Genomic DNA, 21,332 nt, shown 5'->3' with positions numbered 1-21,332 from the left:
AAAACAACCATTTTGATTCCAGAGAAAGGTTTCATCATGAATATTCTTTTTATTGCAAAGTCCTTTTTATTTACATAATGCAAAGTATCTTTGAAATAATACTAAAATAATTTTTAGTTTTAAAAAAATTATTGAAAATGTATCTCCTCCTTAGCATTAATGTGGGAAATAGTGTTGTCAGCTCCAGGAATCAGAGATTTTCCTTACATCCATGTTCTGGATGTGCAAAGGCTAGTCTCAAGCTGATGTCCCAGCTTGATGGTGTCACATTTGTGGCGGATTTTGCGCTTTGATGGACTTCACACTTACAGGAAAAAATGTCTCCAACAGCAACTCTGGCAAGCTACTCCAGCGAGCTGTTTCTTGCTACAGTTCTGGAAAGATTTTATCCAGAGAAGGTAACAAATTCAATTGCCCTTGTAATTTCTTCTCTGATAAGACTTTCAGCAAATGTGACAGTTATAATGTGAAAACTACGCAGCTGAGCCAGGCTGCTAAATCACTTGATGTCCTACATGCAACAGTTGAGCACTAAGTGACAACTGTTTTAGGTCGAGACCAATTTACCTCACAGTTTAGCAAGCCACCTAAAGAACAAACAGTTGAGAATTAGCATGGGTGGCTAATCTCATAGAAACTCTGACACAGTACCCTTTAGCTACCTTATTAGACGGAGAGTTTCTTCAGTAGAAGACAGACGATTATTTGCAAAAGATAGGTGTATTCCATGGTTAAGGATAGACACTTAAACTTATTAAAATTGAAATACATCTAATTTAATTGAATGGGTAAAATGATTTTGAAAACACTGAATGCTAATCAAGCAGGTTTCATATTTTATTAGTTATAAAATTGATTGACATAATCCCAGTGCAGAAGAAAAAGAAAAGTTTGTGTGAATGTGAAGGATTGTCTCCGGATTCCCTGCATAGTGTTGAGGGAAAGAAGGGCCACTTTCCTTGGTTAACAGGGAACTACTAACCTGGTTCAAGCTGTGTTAGTAACTGGACTGTGAGAGTCAACGTCGTGAAATTTTGAGAACTTCTCTGACTTGAAGTTTTGGTAAGCATATATCTCCTGTGCTTAAAGCTGTGACTTTTAAGGAACATTTTTACCTAAATGGGGGAAAATTCAGAGTTTCTCTAACTCATTGGAAGCCTACGCTATCCCAGCAAATATTTTCAGTGAAAATAATCCTTTCCCTGTTTCAAGGACTGTTATGGGGACAATTTGTGGTGCACGCAATTCAGATAAAGGCTACTCCTTCTGGCACTTGAACAAGATCTATCACTAGGCTAAGAAGATTAACGACTGCATTTGCAAAGGGTAGAGAGTGAAAACTGTCCCTCTTCAAGAAAAAAATGTAAGGAAAATACACAAAATGCTGCAGATGTAGAATCAATTCTGAGCAGAGACTGCAGTCCTGAGCAGTGGTATGTGTCTTCAAGGGCTGAGTCAGACAGTACACTGGCTCCTCGTGCCCAGTGTTTCTCTGTGTGTCTCTGTTCATCCACCTGACATAACAGAGCACAGCTCATCTCAATAACGGTCTCGCCTTTCTTGTCCAAGATTGCTTTGGATAATTTTGAAGCCATTAGTTTCTTACAAGCCCTTTGTCCTGTTCCCTCCCTTCTCATTCAAACATAAAGCTCCTGGGCTAGCTCACCTATCTGGCTCTCCACAGCTCCTGAAGTTATACAGAGATATCATTGCCCCATCCCTGGAAGTGTTCAAGGCCAAGTTAGATGAGGCTTTGGGCAACCTGGTGTAGTGGAGGATTTCTCTGCCCATGGCAGGGGGGTTGGAAATAGATGATCTTTAAGGTCCCTTCCAACCCAAACCATTCTATGATTCTATGATTTTCTAGCCTCCTGGAAAAGCCCTAGTAAATTCCATGAGGGTCTGAGTTGATGCCAGCTATGTTTTCAAGACCAGTCCTACCACCGCTATTGTCATGTAAATAACAGTGAATAACAGCTTCTGTGAAGTTAAAAGATGGGACCATTTCAGCAGAAATGCATGCAGTGCTCTGTTAGGAGAGATTTTGCTGCTGTATTTAGTTTTGCACTTTGCAAGGGGAGAGATGTCTCATTTTAGACAACGAACATTGGTTTCCCCATTTCAATTGCACTAGGAGCATGAACCCTCTTTTCTTACCTCCTCAATACACTGGAAAACTAGGACATATTAACATCATTAAGCGCTCCAATCACCTTAGGTTCTCTGTAGAAAACAAAGAACAACTGCCTCTTCCATGGCATCTTTCTCCATCACTCTACACTGTCTACACAGGGAAGGCAAGGAAATCAGTGAGCTGATTCAGTCATCTGAAGTTGGTGTCTAAATGTGATAGTGTCACTATTCCAGCACGTGTATCACTATGTATAGCGTTGTGTGTATAGTGTTCTGTGTATAGCCTTGAAGGAAGGACTTTATTACCTGTGAGACTCAGTGAAGAGTAAACTAGTGCAAGACTTTACAGAAAACTCAGGTGATTTGCTATATACAGATTTTCAGCCTGCAGTAAACATCCTAGAGCTTATTTCACTTTCAAGCAGTCATATCTAATATCTCCATACTCTCTCAGCAGAGACAATATTGTTTTGTATTTTTTCAATCAGTTAATAAACAAAAGTTCTCAAACCATAAAAAATATTCCAGATGCAGAAACAATGAGTCTGCTGCATTTATCTGCAAATGCTTGATAAGGCTCTGGCTTCCCAGATATGGGGTTCATCCGTTCTTTCTTGGAGTACTTGGCTTCAAACTGTGGACGTATTTCCTCCTAAAGAACAGACAGACAACGTTCACATACAGCATAGCTAGGAAAGATTCTGTAGGAAACTTCAGATCATTTATCGAATCACTGTTATTGGGAATGACATCTTTGAATTTAGCAGCTGGCACAGCTACTATAAAAGCTGAACTGGGAAATCAGGTCTGCTTCACGAAAACTAGAATAAATCACTATACGTATAAAATCATATTGGAAATATTTAGTAAACTCCCCAATTAGCTACTCATCTAAACAATGTTCTTTCAAATTATATGGCTGTAAGCCAAAAAATTTTAAGATTGATACCACAGTTTTCCAGCCTGGTATTATCCTATTGATACTGGAATTCTACAACAAAGCCTAAAAAAAAAAAAACAAAACAAAAGAAACTGTTTTCCAAATCCAATTGCTATTTGCTAGGTAATTGATTACTGTCCCATTATGAGCAAAAGTTTCTCAGCATATGAAAAAGGAGCCATGCCATCTAATATTGCTCAGTTCCTTCCTAACTTGGACAATATTATTAGCAGGAACAGCTTTCAGCAGCAGAAATGTCAAGTCCTGCTTTGCCATAAAAACCCTCTTCTGAAATGATATCTGGAATTTCTTGGGGAGAGACTTGGTTATGTCTGTCTATAGCCTATTCAAAAGGTAGGGTTCACCCTTAGTTCAGGTAAGACCTCATAGTTTTCAGCTGCAGCAGGGCTACCCCACTGCCCTGCCATCTGGGAGGTTCACCAATAGCCACGTATCCTGTGCCACCTCACCCAAGTCTGACATCAGGGATGCTATCACAGATGAGAGAAAGCATCAGGCTGCAAAGATGGACTCTCACAGCTCCTGGAGGTCCATATACATTAAATCAAATTTTACAATGCTCTGATGTGTACGGGAGAGCTGGCCCATGGTACAGCTGGCTACAAGGGAGCACAAAAGCAGCTATGGATTGTCATTGCAGCTTTTCCACCAGGCCTCTTCTGTGCATTTCTTTGTAACAGCCAAAAACCCAGTCTACCAATTTCAGTCACTTCTAATCTTTGAACTGCATTAATTGAACTTTGACTGACTGAAAGTCGTAAATGCCCGGACCTTAAATGACCGCATTGAAATAGGTGAATGTTAATTGCTCATACAAGTCTTTAGAATGTGAATAAAAATAAGATATCCTAAAATCCTACATCCTTTTTATAAAATTTCCCTGGGGAAAAAATCATGACTCATTCTCATTCTCTCAAATTTTGAAGGCACTTTCTCAATACAGTTAATTTCCAAATTCAAGCAGCAACCTGGTAATACAGTTTTCAAAAAAGTTAAGAGGCGTGTATGCTCAGCTGTAATGCCTGTGTAACTAATTATGTGCTTGAGGGAACCAGCCCTACATTAGTTATATACAAAGAGTAGGTATGTTTCTGTGGAGGCAGAGTAACATCTTACTCTTATTTTACCTTGCTCAAGCCGTTCTTGCCATATGAAGGCTGAAGGCTGCGGAGTGGACCATAATCTAGCAAGAGAAGCAATGCAAGCAGTATTCCCGTGTGCCCAGGGTCATGCAAAAGGACAGAGTGTGACAGCACGGAAGCAGGGCACTTGAGAATTGCACCCTGCAGATTGTGCAAGGGTTCTGCCAGCTGTCTTACTGAGTTGTATACAAGAAAGCCTTTCTTCTCTGCAGCTCTCTCCAAGCCAAGGTTTGATTATCTTTTACAATCTGCGCTATAGGAAAGTCCTTATCACATCCACCTGTCCATGAACCTAGGTACCTCCTATCATCTCCAGTCAAATCAGATAATGCAAACGCTATTTTTCCAGATACATCTCCACACAAAACTGATACTCTGGCATGAACCTTCATACTTGTTTAATGACACTCAGCAACGCTGAGCACAGCTTGGGGCAGGAAGCGAACAGTGCTGTATCTGGCTGAAGTTAATGATACAAAGAAAGTGACACTGAAGAAAAAGAAACAAGTATGCTGTAAATAGCAACAGAAGCCATATTTCAGCTGGGAGTGCCAAGAACTCTGCCCAGTTAGTTTCCTGTAGCACATCCAGCCAAGGCCCAGTTATTGTCCATGTCTCTCACCTTGCACTTAGTTTACGAGAAAAGGAAATCCAGATATGCAGGGTTGAAAGAGTGAGAACACATTCAGCCCATGTGCCCAGGCTGGGAGACCTGGACAGTGCAGGGCCTTCTTCATGCCTGCCTTGGATGAAAATCCAAAGTGGCAAGGAATTCACAAGGCTGCATATCTGAACAAATTTAATTCTCTTTCCCATCATCTTCATTGTTTCATTTCTTTGTCTTTTCATATAGAACAGAGAAGTGATAATGAAGTGATAGGAAGTCTTAAAAATGTTTTGTTTTGTTTTTTTAATCCATTGTTGGCAGGAATTAATAAATTTCCCTTTGTAGCAAAATCTTATTTTCCAATTTGATAATGAAAATTAAAGCAAGCAAAAGCTAGACATGGCAGATATGTTAAGAAAAATAACAATCCTCATTAACAAAAGCTTGTAACTTCAAATGGTAATTAGAACTCTTTAATTGATTTCGTTGAAATGATTAATAAAAGAAATAGGCTGATTTTGTCCAGTGATAACTGAACAGAATGTAGAGAGGAAATTTAATTAGCAGCTATTTTATTAGAAAACAGCACTTTTAGGAGTAAAATTTTCACCTTATGGAGACAAAATTCTCACTGACATCTCACTGACATATACAACTTCATGATCAAACTTCACAGGATTTGTCTTTTTCAATCTCCATAAAACAGACCGTTCTATTTCCTTCCCACTTCTCAAACATGGATCATTCTTTGCTCACAGGAGGAAACCACACTGATTGCTGAAGTATCAAATATGGATTAATGTGCACTGCCTTAGGCACTCTTCTGCACTAGAAGAGCTACTCTAAGTTTCTTTGTGAAATAGATCCTTTTCTTTTGGGAGGTCTCCGAGTCCTTCAATAAGTGAATTCTTTCAGGAATCTTATCCTTCCTAGTCTGAGGATATATTGTCCTCTATACCTCAGATGCACAAAAGGGATTTGCAAAAGATTGAAAATCTGAATCTTGGTCACTGGGACAACGACAGCATCCCCAGAAGTAAGTCTCCTTGCAAAGCCTGTGGTTTGCAGGTCATCCTGCTTGCAGCTGAAAGCAATGGCAAAGTGAAGAGGTGGACTTTGAACCTCAGGATAGGGAAATGATCTCAACATGTTTTCACCTGGGACATCTGCTTCCGAACTGTGACCATCTCAGGAGAAAAGTCCTGCAAAGACCCCAGTGCCAATGGAAAAGTGCAGCATTTGATACTCAAGAAGCAGAGGCAGCAGTCCACAGAGCTGACCTTAAAGCAAGGACATGCTTGAGTTGTGTAGTACGTATGGGCACTGGCAGCTGTAGCATCTTCAAAGAAGATGCCTTTGGGAGGCAATCTGCTCCTACTGTTGGGATCCCACTGACTGCTGAACGAAGGAGGAACTGCTGCCTCAAATGCCAATGAGACGCTGATGCTCTGATGACTGGTCACATAAGTCTTTGAGAAGCAGCCAGTTGAATTCCCATTGGCATTTTAAATCTCTAATTTGAGACAGAAAGGCACCATCTGGTACACTGCTTCTGAAAAGACTGCTACCTCTTGCTGTAGAGACTTAAAAATCTCCCTCTAGAACTGTGAGAAGGTGCAATGAATAGCTCTGGAGCAGGTACACTCATCGCTGCCCCAGGGTATCTGACTGAGGTCTTGTTGACAGAACTCATTGGAAAAAGTCTGGTGTGAGAATGATGATCCGCAGGGAGCAGATATCCTCTGAAAATTACCGACATGCATATGACATCCTGCAGGCCAAACTGAAATAATCTGCCAGTGAAATGTAAGCATCTCTTATAAAAAAAAAAAGTTATTTGATAGATATCGTAAAATAAACATGTCATATTTCTATGCACATAGTTTCAACTACCAGAAGCTCTTTCAGGCTTTCTGACTGGAAAAGGAAAAATTAGCAACTCTACTCTCTTCTCTCATTTCAGTGTTTATTCCAGCTAAACGTTCAGTTGCATAGGCATGGTAATGCTCTTCCAAAAAAGCTTAGAAAGCACAGAGAAAATTTGCCATGGGAATGCTTTTGTCCAGGCTGTGCAAGAGGACATGCACTTTCAGCAGTAGCAGCAAGGTTGTAAGTGGAGTTTGGTCATGTGTATAGGGAGGAAAGTGAAACAGAATAAAGAGTGGTCCTGAGTGGGCTTGGAGCTGTTGTGCTCACACCTGAGCAAAAGACTCCTCTAAGCATTACCACAGCAACCAGAAATCACTTAGTATTATTACAGGGAAAGGAAAATTTAAAAAAAAAAAAGCAAAGCATCACTTAAGGACAATCTTACCAGGATATCAATATTTGTAAATTAACTGATCATACAAGATTCAGGTGGATGGCTTTATAAATCAGCATAATCCCAAATCCGAGCAGGTCAAATGGTGAAAGGTGCAGATATATAATATCCCACACTATAAACATCTGCAAGATGAGGCTTCCCGCGAAAAACAAAAAGGGCCTCATACTGCACCTGCTTTTGTTAGTTTAAAGGCTCATTCTCATTCTGGGAACACTGAGACTGACTTGAAAATTGCAATTTGGTACATCCATCTTTTGCCTTAGCTGTCAGCAGCAGCAGTGACTTTTTTGTAACTAGCCATGAGGGGACATGGTTGCTGCAGATCAATCCTGACCAATATTTGAACTTCAGGCAGGACTATCTCAGTGTGGTCTCTCTGTGACTCGTGAACATTGGCAAGAGCAGGCTGTGAATCTCAGGAGAGTTAAATCAGTATTAGAGTGTTTTCTAAATATATGACAATAGTCCTGAAGTATCACCAAGAATTGACAACATATGTGCACAAATAATGACGGTCCTGTTGTTATAAGTAACTCAATTTCCAGTTGTGTAAGTGATTTCATTTTATGTTCTTGGATTATTTTCTTAGTCATTAAGCATTTTAAAAAAATCCTACCAGCAAATAAGCAACTGTACTTTTTCATGGCCTCATTGAACTACATTGTCTTGTAGAGACAGAAATCCCATAACTCAGAAGTCTGTTTCTCTACAGGCAAGATTAATGAAAAAGAAATTCTTCCACAGAGGCAGAAATATAGATATTCAACTGCATTGAGACCACTACAGCAGCCTCTTACAGTCCCTCCAAGAGCTTCGGAACAGCCTCTGGAGAGGAAAGAAAGCAGACTCTGTGGACACCTGTATGCCCAAATCTCTCTCAGGAGCCCTTTTTCTGCCATACTGACTAAATCTTGGTTCTCTTCTGCATAACAAAACCTCCTAGTTCCACTTAGACCTCAGCTCTCTGTCCCAAAAGCATGCTATTTCTTTCTGACAACTACCAGAGAAAAAAGTTAAGGCTATTTTTCGCTGTTTAATTTGCTCCCTAAGGGGATTTCCTCTGCCAACAGAGGATGAATTAAGTCCTTTGAGTTGGTTCCTCTCCCTCAGTCTCTCTGCAGCACTGTATACTCAGGTAATCAGCACCTTAACGTTCAGAAGCTGGTACAAGCCTCCTAAGGCTTTCTCTCCGTCACTATTCTTAGCGGTTATCTAAAAGAATAGATAAAAGCTCATTTGCCAAAATTCATGGCACCCTGGGCTGTCAGGGATTTCCTTGGATTCAAAAGCAAAATTTATTAGCTTCCCCCAAAGCGCATTTTTTTCCTGTAGTCTCCCACAATGACAGCTACCGATATGCTGAAATTAATTCAGATTTACAAAGGTGTAAGAAGATACGGCACCAATCATTCTTACCCAGCTGGACTGAGTTGAGATAATGAACTAATTACTAATCAACTCAAGGTACCTATCCTGCCTACAAGAGGCAGGCCATTTCCTCCTGGCTGGGGAGGATGCAACAGCGTCCTTGGTGCCGCAGCCCAGGCTGGTGAGCGACAAGAAGAGAGGACCGTTTGGCCTGGGGAAAGTTTCTTCACATCCCAGAGGAAACATGTGAGGAGAAAAATGCTTATTTCCTAGTTTATGAAGATCTGAAGAATGAATTGAAAATAAATCCAAAAGAAAAACATGCTTACATTTTTAACCAAATCTTTTTGTGTTAAAGATTAAGGAGTACATTTTTTAATACAAACCTCTTCTTCTTCCCAGTCTATCAAGTCCCAGTCATAAGCAATTACTGCTCGCCTTCTTTTCCAAAACTCCAGAAAAACAGTTGCTGGGCAAATAGAAAAAAAATACAAGATTATTTTTAAGGCAAGAAAATGTTAACTACTATCACAGAACTGTTGAATGAAGCTGTTACATTATTTTCATTTCTTTGCATAAATGAGTTCCTTTGAACAGCAAATCATGCTGATTATCAAAACTGCTTTCAAAAGCATGGCTTTCTAAGGATTACTTTGCTTGCTTCAAGTATGATTGAGGCTTTAGAGATTTCATTTAGTGCTAAATGAGAATGTTTAATTTCTAACCAACCAAGGGAGGACTGTCAAAGAATAAAACTGTTCCTGTGAGTCATCATTACTAGATACAGCAGATTTCTGATGAAGCTAAAGGTTTCTTGGGGCTATTGTAGATAAAGTAACAACTTTATTTGAAGACCATTTACAATACATGGAAACCAGAAGCCAGAGGAAGCACACTCCAGTGCAAGCGTAAATCTGTAGAGTACTACTCAGGAAATGGGAAATTTTGTCTTACACCTTTCTAATTCAGACCATTTCTTCTACACTACATGAGTGTGTATACGTGGTGTGGCATTAACATCTGACAGTTAAACGTTCTGTGCTATACAGCCCTTATAGACAGGGTTCAAGACAGTGTAATATGCCTGTACATGACTGTGCTTCCATTCTGTGATGGAAAGAACAACCAAGGAAGCACTCAGTCATAAAGGAGATTAATACTGAGCCTGCATACAGTTATGTTTTTTTTTTTAATTTGTTATTTTAAAAGAATGTAGAAGCTGCCTAAAGCTAACACAAACCAATGGAAAGGCTTCCTCTCCCACTATGAGGTTTAACTCTTCTCTTTATTGCTCACTGAAAAGCATCAGGCTGATAACCACAGAGAACATAAACCTCTGTCCATGAGCTAGCACAGTATCAGCTGTAACAGCGTCACAATAGCCTGGCAATATGTTCCACATCCAGTCCTAAAAGCATCTCCTTAATGGACTATCTGCCCTGCTGCAGCATATTGATAGTGATGTGACATGATGCTAATCACTAGCATCAGTTTGGTGAAAGTGAATTTTCAGCCAGTAGGAATTATTATGTTTTAATGAATTAGCCAACGCAGCTAGGATATGTTTAGAAAATGAACACTGCAGATAAGGTAGAGATATCAAAAGAATATTTAAGAAGGCAGCCATTTGTTTTGAAGGAATTTTCATATATCGCGTCATCCTTTTTCTGAAAGCTGGAGTTATACTATGCCAGGTAACCAGTTGCTTTGATTTAATCTAATAAAGAAAGTTAATTCAATCTCCCGAGCCTAATGTTTCTATGACTTTTTGTAATAATTGCAGTACGATTGGTTGGGATCAGCAAAACTAGTAAGTGCTAATGAGGCTCCGCCACTGATGAACCACCACATTGTTCATTCCTTGACTTGTCTTCTGGTGGAGCTGCTTCTCTCCTAATCATATTGAATTACTTTGTACAGGCTAAACAAGTAGCCCTGTACTTTCTGGAGACCTGGGAGAAACAAGCCTGATTGATTACTACCACTCTGTTCCCATTCCAAAAAGCAGCTGGAAGCAGGACTCAAGTGGGCGTATGAGTCCACAGGCATGAACATCTCAGATATGTCTGTGCTGAACTGTACTTCTTTTCTTTTTTGTTTTTCACACACCTGGGGTGAGGAATCTATACATGTTATATTTAGCATACTTAGCATCTGTCAGAGTAAGTATGTGCAGTTCCTGAAGCTTCTTTAGAAAGCTATTTTCAAATCATTAAGTAGCAAATAGGATGATCTACACAGTGCTCGTTTAGGTTTTACCATGCTACACTTTTCTCCCTCTATCCAGGCCACTATGCACTCTTCCCTTGCTAGATATTTTAAAATATGCTATAAATAAACATCTTTGATTGATTCACTGTACTACTGAGGTCTCCTGAAAAGTATTGCATTTTGAAATTTCTCTGCTTCTTTTCTAGTCAAGTAATCACTAATACCCTATATCACACTTCAGCATTCTTTTCTGACTTTGATGGCTCAACGGGACACAGTTGTACTTATCGTTCTCCCATTTCCCAATCGGCACGTTTAAACCATATGCTGAGAATTCTTCAAAAATCCTGCTTGGAATTTTGAATTTCTCATTGGCCTTAACTCCCAGGTATTTTGCTAGCTTTTTCTATACTATGCTTGCCCTGCTTCAGAGCTCAACCTCGCAGCTTGGTCCTCAACATCCACTTGTATGAACAACCGTCTTAAGATCATTTCCTCAGATGCTTTTGAAACAAGTTGTGATATTGGCCTCTCTTAGAAAATAGCTTAATCCTGATCCTCTCTCAGAAATCCTCTCCCTATTGTATTTCAGAAGATTATTTAACATATCTATCCAAATTTCTGGAATATACTCTGTATACCAGGAATATTGCTGAGAACCTCCTTAAATTCTCTCTCCTCAGAGAGCAGATCAATGTGAATGTTTTACGCTAGAGAAAACTGATATATTCAGAAAAAATGTTTCATGTTGGCGTTTCTTATTGCTTGAAAAAAGTGTTAAATTCTTCATGCCAGACCTTTTTTCCTTTCCCAACTTTGCCTTTCAGCAAGTGTTCTAAAGCTACTTCTTTTATCAAAGGAAACACGCTTCTAGGTAGGCAAAAATAAATTTCAAAAGGACTTTTCTTGTGGCCCTTAGTTCCTAAAGATATGCAGAGACAGAGAAACTACCATCAGCCCACTTTGTCTCTAGCAAAGCACTAGAAATGATAAACAGCTGGACCTTCCAGCTGGTCAGTTACAGAACTTTGCTACTGAGCTTCAGGAAACATCTAGATAGTGACATCTTTGCACTAACTTTTCCCAGTACTTCAGTCAGAAAAGGAAAAGCTGCAATTTCATTTGGCTTTACAGCAACATGCTGGAAGCCAACTGATTATTAAGTTTACCTAGATTTTTTTCTGAGAATTACTTTTTTCTGCACTTTAAGTGTCAACATTTATTCAGAATGAATGCCTTTTTCTCATTTTCTGTCTTTGTTAAAGAATCCAGTTCAGACAGTGAAAAGAGAGTTTTTCCTAGAAATTGAACCTACATTTTCACCAAGCTCAACATATCTCAAGGCATTCATAAAAGGCAAAGTGTAGGTGTTTCCCTCTTGTACAGAAATACAAAAAATGCTATTGCTCCTCTCTTTCTGAAAGCTTTGAGCATCTGGAAAACATCATCAAGTCTAGAGATTCTCTGAAGAAAAAATTCTAGTTTCTGAGATGATGACATCTCAGTGAGCATCAATGATAATCTGTTCACCAACAAAAAAAAGTATTAGTGTTTATAGGGACTTACTATTTCCTATAAACCACAGAGATGTATAGCTTCAATTCTTTTGCAAAGGTTTTCCCTTTCAACAGAAGCTCCAATACAAAAAAGCTTATAGAAACTACCAGTAAATTCCTTCAGTGTACTGAAGGGAGACCAGCTTTTGTTCTTCGCTACACCAGTTTAAAATGAAAGTTGTCTTAAGTCATGTCTTTCGGGTACAATTTAGTAAGTAGCTTCTTTTTTTTTCCTGTTATATCAATTACTTTTACTTCTGAAATAGAACTTTGCTTAAACAGGGCAGAAATACAAGTGAAGTGATAGGTCGATTAATTTTTTTGAAGAAAAATGTGTTTCTGTTCCAGTATCTCCTGGTGTACTTGATAATTCCAACTTACTTTGATGGGACCCACTTATCCCACAATGAAGCACTATAAAATCTGAGTCCCTGTGCTTCAGAATCCTACAGCCAGGCTCACTGCTGCTCCACAAATCAAGCAGCCCATAATGATATTCATTGTGGTAATTCCTCTCCCTAGCCTGGGCACAGCAGTTTGCTCATCATTTGGAGAAGCATTTTATTTCTATTCAAAAAGTGAGCAACTCACTTTGTCCATCAATTAAAGATGTCTTTAGAGTAAAAGGAGGAAGCCTCCATACATATCACTTCTTCATGGAAAGCCTAACCTGAGCATGCCTGGTTTTGAAAACCCCAAGCAAATAGCTGAGATTTCTCCCTCAAGATGAGAGATAACTAATGGATCTAAAGACAGTGAATAAAGTACTTTAGATAATAAAACAGTGGCTAAGCTCAAGGTGAAGAGGTAACACAATTCTAGCTGCTTTTTTTTTTGCTTTAATTCTCTTTTTTTAAAAGCACTGCTATCATTATTCTGTATGCTAGTGTCTGTCAAACTGGATCATCTAGAAGGCTGAACTTTTCACAGCCAATTTGTCATGCACTTGCCAGTTGCTTCATGCTGACAGAAAAAACATTTCCACGATTAAACTGCTATCATTGTTTCTTCTCTTCCCTTACAATTTACTGAGATGATGGTAGTGCCTGCAGCTGCCAATAGGCCTACTGCAGACTGAAAATCCATTTAAGACAGGCAGTAAGCCAGCTCATAAATACAGTACCAGAAAACCCCTGGGGAGTGTGGTTTTCCTTGTTCTAATGTTGTCTTAGCCCTAACTATATGGAAAATATCTCCACAATCTCACTGTTGTCTCAGCAAAGCCTTATTTAAGAAACTATAGTTTGGGTGGAGCCATGGGATTGCCCCGTTTCCCCAAACCATTAACCTACACTCACAACCTCCTTCCTGCCCATACAGTGTAAACCAACAAAAGCGATGGGGAAAGCTCTCACCCCAGCAGCTGTTCTATAGTCTCTTCTCCACTAGCCAAGTCATCTAGAGGGCAGCATTTCTTATATTTTTTCTTATCTCTCTGTGGGCTTAGGTGCTGGAGATGCATGGATGGGCAGTGCATTTCCCAGTCCTGGGAGGCTGCTGTGAAGATATCCCCAGACAGAATTGAGTCTGGGATTCTGACAGTGATGCTGAAGGAGGGGGAGGAAGGAGAGGCTAACCAAAGTGAGGTGCAGCTCCTGTTAACTATGGACAAGAAAGAGAGAGGACTCACAATATTTTGCAGGCAGGCATGCTCAGCCTTCTCCCAGGAAATAACCATGAGGCAGGACGAGGCACGGTTACCTGAGTGAGGGACTCCCCTTACCTGCTTTTCCTACAGCCCTGGTTCTGGGCAGTGCTAAGACACAGGTATAATGCTCTGAGCATAGCTGTTTCCTGAAAGTGGTGTTACTGTTAAGGAGGAACAAAAGCACTGGGGCAAAAAGCTGCACTCCCAAGACATGCTCACCAGTAGTTAGGAACAGTGGCACAAATGTTCAACAATCTGTTAGTCTATCAATTTTCCTAGCTGAGATGGAAGTCCTTGTCTCTAAACTGCCTTGGAAATTCTCAGCTTCTGTGAACATGTAGAGAAAGTGGTTGGAAAAGCTGAATAAACATCTAAAAAATCTTTAAGGCTTGACTTAGCAATTTATGGTGATTCTCAGCTCTAGAGTAGCTCTAAAACAATGCTGAAATACCAGAGAGAAACATAAGATCTGTACGATCTGTGGATTTTTTCTGTAATGTAACTTGTGGTATTTTAATACCATCAATATTACATGCAATGGCATGAATAGGTCATTCATGGCATGAATAGGTCTTAGTTAACCAAGACAAAACCACAGTTTTGGAGGAAGAAACTGAGACAGACTGGTAGGCTAGTCTATGTTGTCCTGATGACTTGTGTTGGCTCCTGGATATCTCTTGTGGCTCAGTAAAGAGATTTACAGTTTAAAATGGAGATTATGAGAATTACTTTGATACCTTTCCAAAGCTGTTGGAGATATGCGAGTAAGAATTGGAGAACAATGGCTGAGTCAGGACAGCTCAAGCACCCAGAGCTGTGAGATGGATGCCATTTTTGAGGCACATCATTGTGCCATTTTCTAAAGGTGTTAACCTTCTTTCACAACAGCATGGTAGCAGTTAAGAACCTGGCCATGCTCAGGGAATCTTTGAAAGACTTTTTGTGCTGCCTGAAATTATTGTTTCCTCTTGCCTTCAATTCTGCCTACAAGACCACAGCAGGAAAAACAGCTGAGCCAGAAATAGAACTGTCCTATGGGCAAAATTCAGCCTCCATGGCAACAGTTAGACCACTCTTGGATCAATCTGTCATTCAACTAAATCTTTCATTTATTTCATCAGTTTTGCTTTAGTTACAACCAGGTTACATGTATTTAAGCTTTACTGTCTTTCTGCAAGGAGGGAAAAAACATACATTAATTCATTTTAGTGCAGACACTAAACTGAGCTGCCTTAAGCTGAGAGAAGCCCTAATCGGTAACAGAGAAAAGGCCTTAGTGCCAACAGATTGAAAAACACTTACAAAACCCCCAGAATATAACTGTCTACATAGACACTGCATACTGTATTCATGTTTATTTTTTTAATCAAAATTATTATCACATAAAAAACTTGATTTCAACCACTTCCATCTTCCTTTTGCAGAAAGAGAAAAGAATAAAGCCTATATTGTTTTTCTCAGTGTCTGGAAAAAGTGTGCCGGAAATCACAAAAGCCTATGTTGCATGACAATTTTAAGAAAAAGATTGCACAATTATTTATATAAAACCAAAAACTTACCCCACACTGCCATGAAAACAGCAAAAAAGACAGTAGCTCCATTGTCAAAAAGGTGGGTCACCTGAGGGAGATATTTATTGTGATCAATTTATGATAATAAGGCTTTATTTCCTATTTTATTCAAATAAAATTATCACCATCATGAGCGCAGCTGGCCTGATAATCCTGAGAATCCTTCCCTTGACACGTGAAATGCATCTGTCAATCAACTGGATTATTTGCCAGCCTGGCCTGGGACTGACCCCTTCTAACACTGGGTATGAGCATCATTTCAGACCAAAGCATTCATTTTACAGAGCTACGTACAAAGGATGGATATTAAGATAAAGGTTGATGCCAAGGACACCGTGGCATATGCATCTAGGACATGACATCTGGGACTGCTGAGTCTCTAAGTGCAAATTGCGTTCAAGTGCTTTACAACCCAAACTAAGTCCTGGTAAAAGACAATGGATGATAATATTGGCTGAACTTGATCTGTCCTTTGAAGATTTTATCTTCCCAAGTTCACTAAAGGCAAATGCAAAAGACAAAATGAATACTTTTACCAGGAAAGTATTTCTATTTACGCAGTTTAAAATGTACCTTAGCATAAACGCAGCTGTCTGACAATCTCATGAAGGGACAGTATTTATCACATATAGGACACATTATGATATCGGTAGCTTGGCAGACTTCTTTACTGGAAAAATAGAAAAGATAAAAGTTAATAGTTTGATGCACAACCATCAGCCTTAAAATGGATTGATACATCAGTTACTTATTGAATAATACTGGTTCTGTAACTGAAGCCAAGATGTTCATAACCGCATGTGTATAATTAATATTTGTTGACTGTCTAAGACTTCAGAGTTTACAGTCATAACTGCAGAGGACAGTTCTTCAGGGCCAGCCTCGCAGTAGCTCTTCACCATTTCCAGCTTCTCCTTGAGTCAGAAGTGACCCTTGGTAGGATATGGGTGAGAATGATTAAAGATAAGTTTGACTTAGTCTTGTGACTTCTCTCAAGCATTGTCTTAAGCGTGCAAGAATGCAGAGATGCAGCACTCAGCAGAAGGGAGTTCTCAATCTGAAGAATGCCTCCTTGACATGGACCTTTGGGAAAGGCCTTGAAGAGAGTGAAAATTCCCTACTCTTCTACTGGCCTGTTACAGCAGTGATGAAAAAGCCCTACTTTCTCCTACTTTGTTCTGAGTGGCCAGCACCATCAGCAACTGGACCTAGGCAAGAAACATTGCCTGCCATCCCAATAAGCAAAACAAGGGAAGCTCAATACCGGGTACCTTATGAGAAAGAATCACAGTCTTTTCCTGAGTATATACTGAAAAAATGAAATAATTAACAATTCATATGAAGATCTCTTAAATTAATAATAATAACCCATAACTGTAATTTCCCTTATAAAAGCACTCACATTACCTGACTTGGCAGTGGTTCAAAGTGGTGACTCCGTACAAAAAGACAAACAATCCAATGAAGGCAGCTGGGAAGAGCATCCCTGTGTACCAGCCTAACCAGGCAAAGTACAGCCCAATTTTCTCACCAAAGTATCGTCTGTTTTAAAACACAACACAGCAAAGTTACCTGCTGATTAGAATAAATCTGCTTATCTTGCTTGTTAACAGAAAAGAAATATTTCTGTCATATCTGAAGAGTAGATTAAAGAGCAGTCAGAATTTCCTGAAGAAAAAAGTCTGCAACTAGGCTTCTAAATCCACGCTCAGGGATCTGCCTCATGAATGAACTTAAAAAATTATTTTAAAAATTCACTAACCACAGTTTACAGTGAGATGAGTGGAAACCTCAGACAGGAAACACTGAGTTCACTTTTAAAAGCTAGTTTGTAAAGCTGACATCTGGGAGGCTGATGGCTGTCTTTGCCTTTTGGCTGTGTAAATGTACTTCCCAAATAATTGCATTAAAATCAGTTTCATCCCTTAAACTGTTATAACAGAAAAAATTACTTGGGCTTAAATTATTTCTAAGAAAATAACTAAGTAGAGGTTATTGTTCAGTTTATTTTCATTTGCTTATTTCTTTTCTTAGCTCAGTTCCTGGAAAACTAATGTCATGATTCTACCATAGGTGGACAGTGCAAATGAGTTCCAATAAATATTTGAGGAAAGTAGTCTGAATTAATCCTAATTTGCTAGCTACATTGCTTAAACACTAACAGCAAATTGGCCAGGAATGTCCTATTTGCTACATATTTATTAGCATTTTTGTTTCTCCCAAACATAACTAAGATTTTATTTACATGTTAAAGAACACATCAAGCACACAAAAAACTGCTGAACTCAGTTTTTTGTGTGCTTGATGTGTTCTTGTCCTGTGTTTGATGGTTTGTGCACAGTAGGCTGGTTATCAGATTAGGATGCTTTACAAATCAATATGCAATTACCCTCATTACAATGCAGACTTTAGGAGATTTGCAAGATTAAAGAACAAGGCAAAATTATATTCTTGCACTTCAGAGACTTTGCAGACAATTTAAACTTGCATATGAAGTGAATTTGAGAATAGCTGCTGATGAAAACCCACTTTTATGCTAATGATGAAACTTCTGATCTGTCCAGAGACAAAGAATGCAGTAAGCCAGTGGTGCTGACTCCTTTATGTTACCAGCAAACATCTTTGATTACACTTTCACAGTGAGGAGGAAAAGACCCCTGATAGGCTCTAGGGTTGAAGACAGTAGAGAAGAGAAAGAAACACTTGGTCTGGAACAGACAAAACCATCATTTTTCAAATGCATGTCAAGAATTTCCAGCATGAGCAATATCTGTCTGGACTGAGCTCATGCGCTGCTGAACGACACTGCCCTACGCTGATTATTATCATTTGAGTTTACCAGCACTGTATGAGAGGCCAAATATTGTCATGTTGTTTTCATTCTTCTGTTATTCAACAGAGGCTCAAACTTACAGGCTAAAGAGGTGGTAAGCTAATGATAACATGTTCAGTTCTGACGAGGGCAGTAGGTCTGATTGTAAAAAGACACACTGGGAACAGTTTTTTGAGACCTGACTTAAAAGTGTTAGTGACCCTGTGGCCTAATTATTTACCTGACACTGAGGATGTCAAGCTGTGCCTGCTTCACTCAAAAAGAAAGCTCACGTTTTGAGCTTACTTGCACTGAATATTCACTGACTTGTTTTTGTCCATGTACATAGTACGAAGTAGTGACTTAAACTTAAACTTAACATTCTTCAAGATGCATTTTTTTATTTCATTCTCTACATTCAAGGATGAATGTTTCCTTGTTCCACCCCCCCGACTTCATCTCCTATCCTTTTGAGCCTTTCCTTCTAACAGTGCAAATCATAGTACTCTTTTTGATGAGGAGATCAAGCAAACAACTTCATCCTAGACGAAGACCCAACCAAGGTTCGGTGTGTGCACAAAGGAGAATTAACATGATGAGGAGCAACCCAAATCTCTGCAATGAAAGGAAAAGACATCTGAGGTAATTTGTGATCCTGGTTTTAAAAATAAGTGCTGGATCAACGTTGACATTACTTTCATGCTTATTGGTTTAAATATGGAAAAATAGCCTCGATCTTCCACTATTGCTCTTTGCTTCACAGCTGGTATTCCACAGGCTATATGCTACTGTGATTTGTATCAGGATGAAGTTAATATTTCTTCTCGCCCCATGGTTAGCATATTTTTTTCTTTAAGTCTCTGCTCAGATACCACTAGGTTGAGTGCTACAGAAACAAACTATGGCAGTTACAATGTCTTTGGAGACTTTCCCAGGTGGTATATTCAGAGCAATTCAACATTTATTCGAATCCATAATTGGATTAGCCTGGACCATCATGACACTCAGGAGATGAAGATAGTTTAGAGATACCTTTGCCACTCTTTCACTTCAAGTTGCACCAAATATGAGGAACAAGCTCTTTGTTTCTTCTCTGTCACTATATATGGAAACAGAAATTTCATATAGCTGTCCACAGTGATGGCAGTTCTTTTACCTGCATGCTGGCACTTTAGCCAGAACTCAGTAATGTACATAAATTCAGGAATTCTTTTTCTAGGGTGCATCATTGTGCATTATTTATACCTAAATTTCACCTGTTATCACTCTGCTCATTGAAGGCCTCTTTGAAATTTTCCAGGTTGATAATATTCGCATTTTTGTTAAATTTGCCAACTTATTACCATACAATTTTTCTGATTGCTAATAAGAAATAGAAAAAAAAGTTTTGTGTCTTTGATGGTTCTCCCACAGAAAATTTCCTCTACAACTAATCTAAAAAGCAGAGACAAAAAAATCCCAAACACCTAATAGAATAATCAATTTCTCCTATCCTCATATATGCTGTACCATTAGAATAATAATAAAAAAAATAATTTCAGCTTCTCAACTTTATGCTACTGTGTATTCTAGCCCTCCAATATCATCTTCCTTAGTGGTAAGCTGTCTCTCCTCTCACCTCATTCCAATGGTAGAACTATCACTAGCTTAACCAGGCCAAGATTTCAATTTCAGTATTTATCAATCAATTAGGCACATTTTTGAAAAGTATTAAGCTACGAAGTCTGGTTTCAGACCCATAAAATGTGATATTGCATTCCTCTATATTTAATGACCTTCATTATACAATATTTTGCTTTCAGGATGCCTAGAAAGAAGTCATGGAGATAGAATATAGACAGGTTTGGACTCAAGTGAAGAACCTATCTTTCTTCATCAATCCTTTTGTAGGTCAGAATGAAATCCCTTACAGAACTTTTTACAACACAGAAACAAGTTGTGAGGCAGCTACAGCTTTCCAACAGGTGTTTTGGAAACATGAAGTTCTCATGTTTTACCAGGAGCAATGGAGTGGGGAGGAAGGCTTGACGAGATTGAAAGGGAGTTGTCAGCTTGCAACTAAGTCATTTAATGTAAACATGGAGTAAAATGCAAGTGACTCAGGCCTTACTTTGGCTTTCAGGTTCATTTAGGTAGTTTTATAATCACTTTAAATACATACTTTTCTCCCTCCTTTTTTGTCCTGTAAATAACATGCACAAGCAGCAGCAGAAGCAATTTGTGCACAACCTAGAGGTAAGCAGCTATGTACAGAAGTGTGAAGGAGGTGATCCAAAGCCCCCAGGAATCACTGCAACGGTTTCCATTGATTTGCATGGTTCCAGAACATATAAAAATAGAAAGTCTTGCCTCTTTCCAATTGCTATCAATTCTACGGATCTTAAATTATTCTTGTAAAGTAACTATGGATACTAAATGCCAACGGAAGTGTAATTGAAGTCATGGCACCATATCTGTTGATAAATAAGAGTGCCTTTGCAATTGTGCCAAGTCTGTGCCTTCATACTGCCACATGTTTCAAATCAGAGTGAAAGCAGAATCATGCAGTTCCCCTCAAATGACTTTTTCTCATTTATTTCTAGTGACAAGTATCTCCATAACAGCCAACTGATGAGATTAAATGAAATCTGGGAGGCACCAAATTGACAGCACCGGAGATGTAAGGCTTCATTTTAACAGCTAAGGAAAAAATAAAACAGCACTAAAGTACAAACAATTTCACTTACCATTGTGGCAACTTGACTTTAAGGTGGAAATATATCTATTAATGAGATAATTATATTATCTACATCTAATTTACTCCTCAGCTTTTCTAAAACATATAGTAAAGGAGAGTGTCAGCTAGCAGCAGTAAGTTCTGGCCAGATGTCTGTGGAAGAATTAACATCCATCCACTCCTTTTGTACAGATGGCAACACTACTCCCTTCAAGCACACCCCACATAGCTGTTGGCATGGGGAGAAAATAAAAAAGTTGCTCCTGCTGCAGAACTGGTAC

General features: G+C 39.1%; 1 protein-coding gene across 2 annotated transcripts in view; it reads right to left on the bottom strand.

Moving 5' to 3' along the window:
* The window catches only part of ANO4 (anoctamin 4), a 230,554-nt gene that overhangs the window by 26,288 nt on the left and 182,934 nt on the right, over positions 1-21,332 (bottom strand). For both annotated transcript variants that reach the window (XM_086610056.1, XM_086610057.1), the window contains 5 exons: positions 16,931-17,065; positions 16,097-16,193; positions 15,512-15,572; positions 8,924-9,006; positions 2,645-2,785 (listed from right to left, as the gene is read on the bottom strand). In XM_086610056.1, coding sequence (XP_086466182.1) covers positions 2,645-2,785; positions 8,924-9,006; positions 15,512-15,572; positions 16,097-16,193; positions 16,931-17,065 — 517 coding nt within the window. The remainder of the gene's footprint in view (positions 1-2,644; positions 2,786-8,923; positions 9,007-15,511; positions 15,573-16,096; positions 16,194-16,930; positions 17,066-21,332) is intronic.

The sequence above is a fragment of the Tauraco erythrolophus genome, chromosome 4, assembly GCF_009769465.1.
Source record: "Tauraco erythrolophus isolate bTauEry1 chromosome 4, bTauEry1.pri, whole genome shotgun sequence".
Lineage (NCBI taxonomy): Eukaryota > Metazoa > Chordata > Aves > Musophagiformes > Musophagidae > Tauraco > Tauraco erythrolophus.
This window is presented reverse-complemented; position numbering and strand designations above follow the sequence as displayed.